Source organism: Pinus tabuliformis, chromosome 1_2 (assembly GCF_031772625.1).
Source record: "Pinus tabuliformis cultivar Carrire ecotype Pingquan chromosome 1_2, CPIR1, whole genome shotgun sequence".
Taxonomy (NCBI): Eukaryota; Viridiplantae; Streptophyta; class Pinopsida; order Pinales; family Pinaceae; genus Pinus; species Pinus tabuliformis.
The window spans coordinates 765,113,397-765,128,410 of NC_142298.1; the positions used below are offsets into that span (position 1 = coordinate 765,113,397).

At 38.5% G+C, this 15,014-nt stretch overlaps 1 protein-coding gene across 1 annotated transcript; it reads left to right on the forward strand.

Moving 5' to 3' along the window:
- The first annotated feature begins 155 nt into the window (after window positions 1-155).
- LOC149208075 (uncharacterized) lies at window positions 156-908 on the forward strand. The gene has a single exon (XM_089398230.1). It carries the CDS (start codon window positions 156-158, stop codon window positions 906-908), a length of 753 nt encoding a protein of 250 aa, XP_089254356.1.
- Window positions 909-15,014: the final 14,106 nt, after the last annotated feature.

Here is a 15,014-nt window from a genome sequence, read left to right on the forward strand (position 1 = left end):
GCCCTCCCTTTGCGATTCAGCAGAAGTTTATAAAGAAAATGGATACTATTCCTTTAGTTGCCCTTCCAGAAGAAGAAACCTGTAAAGCGGCCCTGAATCTCGCTGAGAGAGGTCTCATAGGCCAGTTCATGGGCCTCTAGCCTTCTCCCAAGTCGATGGATGATTGGACTCAAAGGAACTGGACACCATTGACCAAAGAGGGTGTCAAAAGCTATTTTGTGGGCAAAGGTTTCTTTGTATTCGTATTCGAAAGCCTGGAAGACATAAGCTTAATCTTCAAGAATGGCCCATACTTCATGGGTCCGCAAGGACTTTATCTAAACAAATGGTCTCCATATTTTAATCCTACCCAGGACGTCCCCTCAGTTGTTCCGGTTTGGGTGAGACTCCCTCATTTGCCCCTCCATTGCTGGAACCAAAAATCACTCCAGATCATCGGTAATGCTCTAGGAAAATACATAGATCAAGCCGCAAGAAAAGATCAGTATTCATGTGCCCACATTTGCGTAGAAGTGGATCTAGAAGAGGGGTTGCCGGAAGCAATTAAGCTCACTGTTGCTGGGTGGACGCATGTCCAGGGATTGGATTACGAACAACTTCCTTTCAAATGCAGACATTGTCATGGCCACGGACACTTTGCAAAGCATTGCAAGAAAAACGCTGAGGAGCATGTAGACAAACAAAACGGGGAACAATGGACTCTAGTCCAGAAAACTGCTCATCCAAAAAAAGGCACTGGTAAAGGTAACACGATAGGAGTCCCAAGCAGCTCCAAATCCAACCAAGAAAAGGAAGCAACCCCATATGGTACAGAAAGCGTCCAAATCAATCCGGCAAACCCAGCCCAGGAAAATCTGGAACAGACAGAAATCCCACCTTCAAGCAAAGATGGAGGGGAAACTATATAGATCGAAGCCTCCCAAGGCAGCCCCTCCAATCCCTCATACACAGAAGTCACAAGGGAAAAACCTGCATAAAGCTCAGGCTCTTCGAAGGACGAAACCTATGAGTGCCCTTCAAAAAGAGCAGGAAGGAAATCCCGCAAAGAAGTTAGGGAAGAGGAGGCTGAAAGACTTAAAATACAAGGAAGTCAGTCCACAATAGAAATGTCTATTGGACGAAATACCAGACCAAGGCCTTCTAAGGGAGGCTCCAACCCCCCCCCCCCCCAAGTAAATAATGAAACTCTTCTCTTGGAACTGCAGAGGACAGGGGAATCCCTCTAAAATTGAAGCAGTTAAGGACCTCTTGAAAACAGATCCCTCAGACATTCTCATGCTCCAAGAGACTAAGATAGAAGGACGAGCCCTTCTAGATATCAGCAAGTCAAAATGGAAGAAAAGTTCAGGTAAAGCAATCAGCTCAAGGGGCTCTTCTGGAGGGCTGGCAACTCTCTGGACCGAAGATTTATTCCAGCTAAATAAATCCCATGAAACCCAACACTGGATCTTCATGGAGCTGACGCACTGCGCAAGTAAGTGGACCATCTCTCTCTTCAATCTTTACGTACCTGTCATTTACTCTGAAAAATGAGAATGTTGGAATTCTCTCTCTGCTTTTTTAGAGTAGCATTCCCCCAGCAACATCATCATAGTCGGGGATCTTAATATAGTTCTGAAAGCAAAAGAGAAGAGGGGTGGTTCCAGTAGCAGAGATCCCATGTTGGCCACAGTGGAAGAGCTCACACAGCTTTTGGATCTCTTAGATTTCAATTCCATCCAAGGTCTTTTCACTTGGTCCCATAACAGAGTTAGGTTGGACCACATTTCTACCCGCCTGGATCGATTTCTGGTGCAAAGCTCCCTAATGATGAACAAAAAGATAATCGTCTCTAAAATTCTTCCCAAGCTGACCTCATATCACAAGCCTGTCCAACTTCTACTGGAAGATGAAGAAGATCTGGGCCCTATACCATTTCGATTCAACCCACTTTGGATCGAGAGAGAAGGCTTCACAGAAAGTTATGTTTGGGAGCAAAAACTTAAGGCCACAAAACAAGCATTGAAGGAATGGATAAAGAAACCAGTCCCTACTCCAACCAGCCAAAGAAAAGAAGCAGTGCAGACTCTGTAGTCCCTGCAAACAGATATGGAAAGCAAAGATATCACAGTAGATCTGTTGGAAAAAGAAATAAAATCCCAACGCTCCACATACCGATCCTTTCGAATGGAAGAAGAATAATGGAGACTCAAATCCAGAAGTTTATGGCTTAAGGCAGGGGATCGAAACACCTCCTTCTTCCACTGACAATATAGAGCTCGTCTGTCCAGGAATCCTATAGCAGAAATCAAAACAGCAGAGGGCCAAGTCTGCAAAGGTTTCAATAAGGTCAAAGCTGCTGCTGAAATCCACTTCAGGAATCTATATAGTGAGGGAACTCATGGCAATGAGGAGGAAGCTGTCGATTTCCTCTCTAACATCCCTTTACTCATCAGCCCTCTCTAGACCCACAACTGAGGAGGAAATCATCAAAGTTATTTGGTCCATGGAAGCAGATAAGGCCCCTGGGCCAGATGGATTCACAATACATTTCTACAAATCTTGCTGGGATATCATCAAATCTAACCTTCAAAAAATGATAAGAGGGTTTATGAAAAAAGCCAAGATAGGTGTAGGAACCAATTCCACCTACCTAGCCTTAATTCCCAAGGACTCCAATCCTAAATCATTTGCAAGATTCAGGCCCATATCGCTTTGTAATGCTTCTTACAAAATCCTGGCCAAACTATTAGCAAATAGGATCAAGCCTCTGCTCAAAAGACTGATCTCCAGCTCTCAAGGTGGATTCGTGGGAGACAGACACATTTTGGACAACGTTATCCAAGTTCAGGAGACAATCCACTTAAGCAAACAACGGAAAGAGAAAGGTATGTTGATAAAACTATATATGGCGAATGCATTCGATAGAGTTAATCGCTCTTTCCTCATCAATGTTCTCCTCTCCTTTGGCTTCTCGCCTCATTTTGTTCACCTTATAAAAGCCTGCATTGACAACCCGTTGATTTCCCCTCTAGTCAATGGTCGTCCTACCAATTTTTTCCAAGCCTAGAGAGGCATCAGGCAGGGATGCCCTCTCTCCCCCTTTCTGTACATTTTAATGGCTGACTCCCTCAATCGAAAACTCTCAACTGAAAGAATTGTCGGTTCCCTTCCGGGTCTCAAACCTTCCGTTGGTGCAGACCCTCTGAACCATGCTCTCTTTGCAGATGATTCCCTACTCCTTGGAGGTGCCTCCACCAGAATTGCCAAAGCTTTTGACACTGTCCTTAGAAGTTATTGCAAAGTTTCGGGAGCATTAGTCAATGAGAGCAAAAGTGAAGTCTTCAGCGAGAACATAGACCAACAAGCTCTCATAAGCATTTCGAATCTCCTTGGGTTCAAAGGTCATGCTCAATGGGACATGATCAAGTACCTTGGCCTCCCCATCACAAATGGAGTTAATAAGAGATCGCTTTGGAGCGAAGTCATCAGTAAAATCAAATCAAAAATCTCAGGTTGGGGAGGCTTCTGGTTAACAAAAGGTGGTAAAGTCATCCTAATCAAGTCTCTGCTATCTGCACTTCCAATCTATCAAGCATCATTTCTATTAGCTCCAAGAAATGTGATGGACCAGATCTCTAAACTCCTCCGAGATTTCTTATGGCAAGGTGGGAAGGGCAATGAAAAAAAAATGCACTTAGTAAACTGGGATTTGGTTAAAAAATCGACTGCAGAGGGCGGTTTACAAATTTGAGATCTCTCTCTTGTCAACATAACACTTGGAGGTAAGATTCTGTGGAAGATGGTCCACGAGCCCACTCATCCAATCAGCGTCATTCAGCGGACAAAATACGTACACAACAATTCTCTCATAAATATGCAATGTGACAACTCTGTTAACTGCACGCAGGTTTGGAGCCTATGCTGCAAAAGCAGTAATTTCTTCAAAAAAATTGTTTACAGAATTCCTGGCAATGGAAAGCGCACAAACCTGTGGCTCGATCGTATCATGGGTCGTGATCCCTTGGTTGAAAACGAGGAAATCACAAAACTTAGAGAATGGCTGGAAAGCACGAGTATTAACAGTATTTATGACCTTTCGAAATGGGATCACCGTGGTGACTGGGTCGGCTGGTATTTTCATGGTGTCCCTGTCCGGTTAATCCCTCAACAATACTTACTTGCTGAACTACTGGAGGAGTCAGTCCCTATAAATCGATTCATGAAAGACAGCTGGGGCTGGGGCCAGACAGGAGCATATTCTATAGCAGCATGATACAGAGTTCTACAGGCCTCAAGAAACAACAGCCAATCTCCGGCCTTTTGGAAACATGTTTGGGAACCATTAGCCTTACCAAAAGTGAACTTCTTTTTCTGGACCCTGGTTCATAATAAACTTCTAACTGGTGATAATCTAGCGAAAAGGAACATAGCAGGGCCACATAGATGTGTGCTATGCAGAAGCAATCTCGAAACAGCCCAGCATTTATTCATGGATTGTATATTCACCAAAGAGGTTTGGGGACTTATCCTTCAGGACTTCCAGATTTCTGTCCCTCCACAGAGTTCTGTCTCAGAACTTTTCGCCTCTTGGAGGCTTTTCTACCCTCATAGAATTCCTATCAAATCATTTTGGTGCAAAGTCTGGACAGCTTTGCCCAAATACATTTGCTGGCAGCTCTGGTTGGCCTGCAATGAGCTGATTTTCAAAGACTTGCAACACTCCTCGTTGCATGTAGCAGCTAAAGCCAAATCCTTCCTCTTGGAAGCTGCCCAGCAGCAGTATTATAAAGAAGACTCTTTGCTCCTACCCGAGGAAAAGAGGTGGCTTGGCCCCCTTGAGCCATATCCCTGAAAGTATCTCCTTACCCCTCAAACAGCAAATCTGGATTGGCGTAAAAGAGATCCTGATGACACATTCCAAAATTGGTGGCGGATTCAAAATTTAACCACAATATTCTTCAATGGGGCTTCCAAAGGAAACCCCAGTGTTGTCGGTGCTGGTGGGGTCATTTACTCCCTGGATGGGTCTTCAAGAGATTGCTTCTGCTGGGGTTTAGACCAGAAAACCAACAATCAAGCTGAGATCCTCGGTCTTCTAAAAGCATGCCTCATAACAAGAGACAAAGGTGTCAAAGACCTCCAAGTCTTCAGAGATATTAATAAAAAAATTAAACTCAGAGGAACTATTTAGCAATGCTAGTCTCAACAAAATTTTGGGCAGATTGAAGAGAGTCCTTCTAGACTTTGCTTCCTTCAAGTTTTATCATATACTCAGAACTTCAAACAGTGAAGCAAATCAGATGGCGAACAAATGTTGCTCTCTCATGAAAGGGCAACTAATCCTAAATGATGAAAGTACCTTTCAAATTCCTTGAAAATGTTGTAGCTCAAAAGCAGTGTTTGATGGACAATTGCATTGTAATTGGGGTCGCCTTGGCAAAGACCCATTTTCTCTTTTACAATTAAATAAAATACATACTCGTTTCAGTTATAAAAAATAAAAAATACATAATTTAGTTTAAAAGATTATTAATTCTAATGTGAAGATTTTCATGTATTATTAGTATTAGGTTAAAATAAAATACATGATTTAGTTTTCCAAGATCATTAATTCTAATATGAAGATTTTTAAATATATATTTTCTAAAAAGAAATTATGATATTATTTTGATTAGTTGTTTTTAATAATCATTAAAATTAGATTTAATAGATATTTCTGATTTTTTTACCATTATTAATTAAATTTTATTTATTTATCTATTTCATAAATATTAAAATTTATATTCATAATTTTATTTATTTATTTATTTGTTAAATATTAAAATTTATATTCATGATATATTAATTGATTTAAGAAATAGGTAGAATTAAAATTATGTATTTATTTTTTTGAGAAATATTAAAATTTATATTCATTATATATTAATTGATTTAAGAAATAGGTAAAATTAAAATTATGTGTTTATTTTTTTAGAAATATTAAAATTTATATTCATGGTACATTAATTGATTTATGAAATAGGTAAAATTAAAATTATGTATTTATTTTTATGAGAAATATTAAAATTTATATTCATGATATATTAATTGATTTAAGAAATAGGTAAAATTAAAATTATGTAAAAATGGCATTATTTAATTTTATAATATTTTTTGTAAATTTTCATATCAAAATTTCTATTGATTTAAAATTTATAATATTGGTAAATTTATAATTGAATGAAATCCTTAAGGGCGTTGTTTCACCATGATTATCAATAAAACTTTATTCATACTTGAAACTTATACCAAAATCTTATCAATTTATGATTAGAAATAAGGTCATTTTGTCAAGTGGGTCTAGTTCAATGGTTAGGCGGAAAAGTTGTTGTTCTATCTACCCAAGTTCAAATCCCACAATCATGGCATGTTGCTCCTCGTGAATCAATCAATGAAGAATCGAGGATTTACTTTTGTTGTCATCCTCAAAATGAGAGGAAGTACGCTAAAAGAAAAAGAAAAGGTCATTTTGCTACAAGATTAGCTTACTCCCGGAAAAGCTTTGATAAGTCTTGAGCACAAAACAAACTTGCCATAATATATACCCTATAACCCTGATAATAAAGCATCAACACTCACATTGCATGTCCATTAATGCTTAACACTTGCCCAAAAGGTTATATGCATGTTGTTAACTATACTAAAAGATGGAGGGGTTGCACGGGGGTTCTTTCACTCTTCTTCGGGCCTACTCCTTGCATTTAAACTGGGAATGAAGAGTATAATAGTTATTGGGGGTTGGAGTTTAATAATCAATCTAATGGTTTCAAAAGCCCTCCCTTCTAATAGTCAAATCACCTGCATTATAGCTCAATCTTATAAGGAAACTAGTTGTTTCCAAAAGATCTTGTTCTTCCAAGTTCCTCAAGATCAAACTATCAATCAAAAAATCAAGTCATTTAGGCCTTGCAACTTCAAGAAGGAATGCTAATGACAAGAGGGATGTTATATCATCGTCTCATCCCTTAGTCTTTTTGATTATCAAATCATCACTTGTACCCTCACATTAATTAACCACATCACACACAATCAAGATAGATGGATTGCATATGAGATGAAGGGATTCAATAGGACTTGTATATCACCCTTTTGTGTGCATATTCTTGAGTCTTGTATGCTCCATGAATGTTGTGTGTGGATTTGTTTTAATTGTGGTGGGATAATGGAATTAGTCATGGATGTACTTTCTATAAACAAGAGTAATATCAATAATTTGGTAAGAAGCTACCTGTATATGGATAATTCTCTAGAATTTAAGCTTAAGGGATTTAGGCTTAGGTTTTCATGCTCTAGTTATTGGATGTTGGCTCTTGTGCATTTAATTCTTCAAACGGCTTTTGAGAGCTAGTTGTTTCTCTAAGATTGAAGATCCGCTCTATTCATGTGTTGTCTATAATGCGAATGGTTTTCCTATTTATGAGTGGAAATTCTTTTTTGGTGGTTCTAGTGATTTCACCCTATTTTTCTTTAGGTCCTTTAGTTTTAGTTTTCCCCCAATTGATTGGGTAAGAAACAAGTTATTTCTACTGTCCAATTCTAACTATTTTCGTAAGAAAATATGCGAGACTCGTTCCTTATCAATTTTGTGGATAATAAGGAGGCTCCAGACATTTGGAGAACCCTTTTGTAAGCATGAAGAGTCCATCCATTATAATAGGACCTCCAATTTTTTAGTCACCACAATGCTTCACAAGTTCAAATGGTATCATTCATCTTACAATTCCATAATTGTGACATTTTTGGCATAGCAAATCAACTCTTTGGAAGTGGAGTGTGAGATGCATAAGAATTTGGCCTACAATTTGAGCAAAAACAATCAATCGCATTTTAGGATGTCTACCAATTCTACACGTCTATATATTAAGGAGTAGAACACAATGCACCAAATACTTCAAGACATAGACATTGGCAATCAAGAATCAAATCCAACCAATCCAGGGTTGGAAGAGGCATAACGCTTTCATGTCTTTTATTAAACGTTATGTATTATAAAGCATTTATATTGGGAGTTTTTTAAAGAAAATATACTAGTAAGAATAGCTAGGATGAAATTCTTGAATATTTCAAAACTCTACGTATGTTGCAAATAATGAGCTAGCATTTTTGTTTGAAAATGAAGACTAACAAACTTTATAACTTTATTATTTAGCCTCAATGCACCAATTTATAAAATAAAGTTTCTACAATTTTATATTAAACAAAAGGAAAACTATAATGAGAGGTGGTTTATAAAAAAAATATTGAGCAAAATTAAGTAAGACGTGCATTCACTATAGCAAGAACTACCTTTGAGTCCTTGAGGTTATGTGGGATTTTAGTGTGAAAAGAGAATGAAGACATTGTTTATCTATAGATTAAATAGAGGTTATTGTCAAATAACTTGCACACCGAGTGGAGGAGAAAAAGCTAAGATAAACATCACGAGAACAAAGTTGAAAATTGATAATCTTGCTTCCATTCAAGAGTAATATCCCTACCATATGTATGTAACACCCTCCTCCCACATTTACACATGTTAACCGGTCCGCTGGGGTAAACATGTGACGAGAGGCTACTATGATCTGATTCAACTCCCCATGTACAGTTAAGGAAGTGGACCCGACAAAACACAACCAAACTGACCTTCTACACATACTATAAAACCTTCATGAGCTAATCTTCTACTCAAGGTGACCAACCCCTGAGGCAACCCAACATCTTACTGACCTAGAGCCTCAATTGCTCCTATGACATGGGCATGCATCTCACAGCAAGGACATGCAAGAGACTAGGGTCTTTTTTAGCTAGTTCAGAGCCAACAACCTCGGATTTTGTGCCTCGTTTTCAAGGCCAGGACTCAGGCCACTACCAATAACTCCATGAAACTTCCAGAAATGAAAAGTAACATCGAAACAATCATACAAATGCAAATACTTGACTGGACCCCTACTAGCCATGACAGACATTTTGTCAAACTGTAGAGCCTCTAACTTGCACTTGATTATCCATCATTACCTACAGCTTTTCCTCACTTATCCCTCTCTTTTGCTCTATTTTCCGCCCAGATCATTACATTTGATGTCTCTAAGCATAATTAGTTAACTTTGCTTATGTTTTACTGTTGGTTTAGATTTTTGACATATAAACAGAGTTTCCGCAGCTGTTCAGCAATTCCGCAGCTGTTCAGAGATTCCGCAGCCTTTTTGTTGTTTGATATGCTCCACGTGTCTTCTCAAGGAACGAGCCACATGGGCATGTTGGGTTGGATGTACGCATGGATCGTATGCTATTGGTTGAGCCAAACCAGTCACGTATGCCCTTGGTCAACGCAGGTACTCCCTCGGTCAAACGGTCAAGTTCTAAATGGTGGCATGAGAGCCGTGAACAGTTGGGACACGGAACCATAGCTGGCACCTCCTCCATGCCACGAGGACAGCTAAAGACAGGATCCAAGCATAGATTTGTCTCCCATGATGACCGTTTCCCTCAAAAGTGCACGGAGTTGCCTACGTGTTTGCTGCACAAGTTAATTAGCTAAGACTGCGTGTTGCTGCGCAGTTAATCAGTTAGGCTGTAGTTGCTTAGTTCACGCAGAGAGTAGTTGCCTCTGTGCTTATAAATAAAGCGTGTGCCAACGCTTATGGATTAGCTTTTTGAGTATTGTAATTGCTGCGCTGATTCTGTTATAAAAACTCTGTTCTAGAAGGTTGTTCCTACAGCACTTTTCACTGTATTTTGACATGCTGGTTTTATAAAAAGAAGACTGTTCTGTTCACCTTTTCGTAGCTGATCTTTTAAGTTGGTTGCGTGGATGGAGGGCCCCCATCTATGACAGCCCGTGTACATAGTGTTTGGTTTCATTTTCATGCTTTCAGCAATCTTTATTTCTTTCATCATGTATGATAGTGTACCATTTGATCTTATGTCATTTCATTTCCAGCCTTTATTTTAAACTGATCAGTATTGTTCTTTTGCAGGTTTTTAACCCGGGATTGTTTTTGTCTTTGTGTATTTGCTTTATATCTGATGGTATTTTCAGTTGACAGATTCAAAGTTGCTGCCTTTACTCTATTTTCATAGCTGATTTCTAGTTTAGTTTCTCAAAGTTGTATGTTAACATATGGATGGTCTCTTTATCATAAATTGTTCATCTTTAAGAGATCAGATTACTAATAAATTACAGCTGGCTTTGAGTACTTTTTAGACTAATCTTTAACTACTTTCTAATCGTGCTTCACATAATTCCATGTGCTGAAAGCAGAGAGTTAGGAAGAGCTGAACATTATAACTAGTCTTTAAAGTAGATTTTTCTTATTTTTGATCACTTTTTAAACTCATCTCTAACTACTTCCTAATCGTGTTTTACATAGTACCATATGTTGGAAGCAGAGAGTTAGGAAGAGATAAACATTATCATTGGTTTTTAAAGTGATTTTCTTACCTTTTTATTTGCAGCAGCATGAATGGTGTCTAGTGCCATTAGAAAGTGGTTCTTTGCTTTCAGTTCATTTCAAGTTATTTATTTCTTTCAAGCTTTTTCTTTGCAAGTTTAGAAGGTAGTTAGAAATCACCTGTAACACACACTCACTCATCTAGAAATCACCTTACACACACACTCACTTATCTGTTTATAAAAACTCCATTCCATCTTAGGAAGATAAATTGACCACAAACAACACCCCCAAACGACAAAAAGATCTAAGAGGTTGCTTAAGTACATATAGTACACCTTCACTTCATCAGCTTACGAGCCCCGGGTTGACAATTAATGACATCAATTTAGAAACACTAAATTGACTAAACATTTTGGCGCCGTTTCTGAGAGTCATCCAGGTAGTCATAAGTTCGACACACCACTTCAAACTCAAATAAAAATGTTTCAGGGTCCTCAGTCCTTAACCCATGGAAATTTGGGAGGACAGATGGTGATATGTTTTTCATAGTGGCTCGGGAATCCTCATTAACAATGGGAAACCCAAATGAATTATCCCCATCTCTATTTCCTCCTCCAAGGGGACCTCTACCTCCATTATTGTTGTTGTTGTTTCCTCCTCCTCCTCTACCTCTACCTCTACTTCTACCACCTCCTTTTCCCGAAAGATTACAAATTGACAAAGGAGTGGAAAAGCAAATATGGGTGCCTGACTATAGTTTTCTAGATGAATTGAAGAATGTCTGTATCAAGATCCCCTTGTTACAAGCCATTAAGGAAATTCCCATTCTAGCGAAGACAATGAAGGAGTTGAGTTTGAAGAAAACAGGAAAGAGAACCAGAGATACCAAAAGGATACATCTAGTTGGAAAAATTGCAGACATTATGATGGGTAAGATTACCATGCAAAAGTATGTGGATCCCGGTAGCCCTATTGTCAAAACTCATATTAATGGGGTTGAAATCCCAAATACTTTGATTGACTTAGGAGCCGCGATCAACATCATGAGTAGACAGACCATGGATCAGTTAAAGCTTCCTAACCTTCTCTTTACACCTACTTTACTGCAGCTTGCAGATAGATCAATCATTAAACCTGATGGTGTATTGGAAGACATTCTAGTCTCCCTAGACTCTTGGGAATATCCAGTTGATTTTATGATTCTAACTCCCAAGAACAATCTAGGAGGACATCCTCTTATCTTAGGAAGACCTTGGTTAGCAACAGCTGATGCTTTTATCAGTTGTAGGTCTGGAGACATGTATATATCAGATGGTAATTCCACCAAGAAATTCAACTTGTATCCTCCAGCAAAGGCAATAACAGAAATAGGAGAAGATGAGTGGGTTGATGATGAGGATACTATTCAACCTGTTCTAACCATCTCTGAGATCAGTGAGGATAGTCAAATTCTAAATACATTAGAAAATTTTGAAATACCTTTAGAATATGACTCTACACAGTTTCAGTTAGATGCAGACATTGAATATCTCTCCTCTAGACAGATGTCTCTCTTCTCAATGGAAGAGTTTGGTAGTTCTACAGTTGAAATCCTTCCAGGAAAAACATTGAACATTAACAAAAACTTGGAAAGACCACAACAAGAAGAATTAACTAAACTTTTGCAAAAACATTCCACAGCATTTGCATGGGAATACACTGACATGAAAGGAATCGATCCTAAGACTTGTATTCATCACATCTATATTGAAGAAAACAGCAGACCTATTAGGCAACCACAAAGAAGGATGAATCCAAACCTTAGGGAAATCGTGAAAGAAGAACTCCAGAAATTGCTCAAGGTAAACTTCATTTACCCGATTTCAGATAGCCAATGGGTTTCTCCCTTGGTTATAGTGCCCAAAAAGAATGGTAAATGGAGAGTTTGCATTGATTATCGAGAATTGAACAAGGCAACCTTAAAGGATCATTTCCCTCTACCTTTTATTGATCAGGTACTAGACACTTTAGCAGGTAAAAAGTATTTCTCATTCTTGGATGGTTTTAGTGGGTATAATCAAATTCAGGTAGCACCTGAAGATCAAGACAAAACCACATTTACTTGTCCTTGGGGAACTTTTGCCTACCGAGTACTCCCTTTTGGATTGTGCAATGCACCCGCTACATTTCAAAGGGCTGTACTAGGAATCTTTTCAGATCTGATTCATGATTGTGTAGAGGTATACATGGACGATTTCACAGTTTATGGTAATACATTTGAAGAAGCTTTGGAAAATTTGGAAAAAGTACTGATAAGATGTAAGGAAACAAATCTTTCTTTTAGTCATGAAAAGTGTTTTATGATGTTTACTGAAGGGATTGTTTTAGGACATCATATTTCAGGAGATGGGATTAAGGTTGATAGATCTAAAGTTGAAGTCATCTCTAAGTTACCTGTTCCAAATTTCCAGAAAGATGTTAGAAGTTTTCTTGGGTTTACTGGATATTACAGAAGATTTATTGAAAACTTCACTAAGATAACATCTCCCCTTTTCAAATTGCTTACCAAAGACTGTGAGTTCAAATGGGATCCTGAGTGTCAATCTTCCTTTGAAGCTTTAAAGACTAGAATATCTGAAGCACCCATCTTAAGGGGGCCAAATTGGAAACTCCCTTTCCACATTTCTACTGATGCTTCAGATACAGCTCTAGGAGCTGTTTTGGGACAAAAGAATTTGATCCCTTATGCCATTTATTACACAAGTAAAAATTTGACTCCCACTGAGTTAAATTATACTGTTACAGAAAAAGAGTTCTTAGCTGTGGTACATGCGATCAATAAGTTTAGACACTACATAAACGGCTATGAAACCTTTGTCCATACTGATCACTCTGCCATAAGATATTTAATGAACAAACCTGTTACCAATGGTAGAGTTACAAGATGGCTTTTACTCTTACAAGAATTCAACATTACTGTGTTAGATAGACCTGGAAAACAAAACACAGTAGCTGATTTCTTGTCTAGAATCCAAAACACTAATGAGGATTCTCCAGTAGAAGATAAGTTTCCAGATGAATACTTGTTTGCAGTAACTACCAAGACTCCTTGGTATGCAGATATGGCTAATTATCTAGTTACAGGGAAGCTACCTCTACACTTATTTCCTAATGAGAAAAGGAAAATCATTCAGGAGAGTTCACATTATTCTTGGATTTCTAATGAATTGTTCAAAACAGGGCCAGATTGTATATTCAGAAGGTGTGTTCAGGAAGATGAAATGCCTGACATCCTTAAGGCATGTCATGATGAACCATGCGGCGGGCACTTTGCTGACAAGAGGACAGCCTATAAAATCCTTTCTCTAGGATATTATTGGCCTTCTCTCTTTAAAGATGCAAAGCAGTATGTTAGAAGGTGTGACAGCTGCCAAAGAGTTGGGAGACCAACTCCTTCAAATGAAATGCCACTACAGCCTCACGTATGCATCGAACCCTCTGAGAAATGGGCTCTAGATTTCGTTGGACCAATTAATCCACCATCAAAGCAAAAGAAGTATATACTGGTTTGTACTGATTATGTTACTAAGTGGGTAGAAGCCAAGGCATTGCCTTCTGCCACTGAAAATTCAGTTGTTCAATTTCTTTTTGAGGATATTTTCACTCGTTTTGGTGTCCCAAGGGAAATTGTAACAGATCAGGGCAGCCAATTTACATCTAAATTGATGGAGAAGCTGATGGAGGAATATAAGATCAAGCACAGAACATCTACTCCCTACCATCCGCAATCCAATGGCCAAGTGGAATCTACCAATAAAGTTCTTGAAGGCATTATCACCAAGACTGTTCATCTTCATAGAAGAGATTGGGCGGAAAGGCTTCCTGAAGCCTTATGGGCCTATAGAACTACATGGAGGAACACAACAGGACATTCTCCCTATGAACTTGTTTATGGGAAGGAAGTCCTGATCCCCATTGAGTTCCAAATCAAGACCTTCAAGATGGCAGTCCAATTGGGAATGAGCCTCTCAGAAGCCCAAAGACACAGAATGGACCAGCTAAATGAGCTAGATGAAATAAGACAAGATGCAATTCTAAGGACCGATCTAGTTCAGCACCAAAGATCTAAATGGCATGATCGTCATATCAAAGAAAGAAAGTTTCAGAAAGGAGATTGGGCACTATTGTTTGATTCAAAGTTTAAGGACTTCAAAGGAAAATTTCAAACTCATTGGCTTGGGCCATATGAGGTTGATGAAGTCTTTAGTAATGGAGCAGTTCGAGTGAAAACTATTGATGAATTTCATACTCCTCTTATTGTGAATGGCCATAGATTGAAAGTCTACCAGAGGCCACTCTCAAAAGAGGAATTTGTCAAGTTGTTTAAAGAAGATTCTGCAATCAGGTTGGTGGAGAAGGATTCTTCTCCTCCATCAGCCTAATCTTTGTTTTTTGAAAAAAAAAAAAAAAGAAAAGAATAAATGTATAAGCCTGAAAACCAATCTCTGATTGGCAGTCTTATGCAGAAAACCTGAGGTGAAAATCAGGGTCACCTGACACCTCATGTTTTCCAAAAAAATATCTCTCTCTTCCATCTCATTTCGCCATTTCATCCACTTCATTCACCATCTCATTCATTCA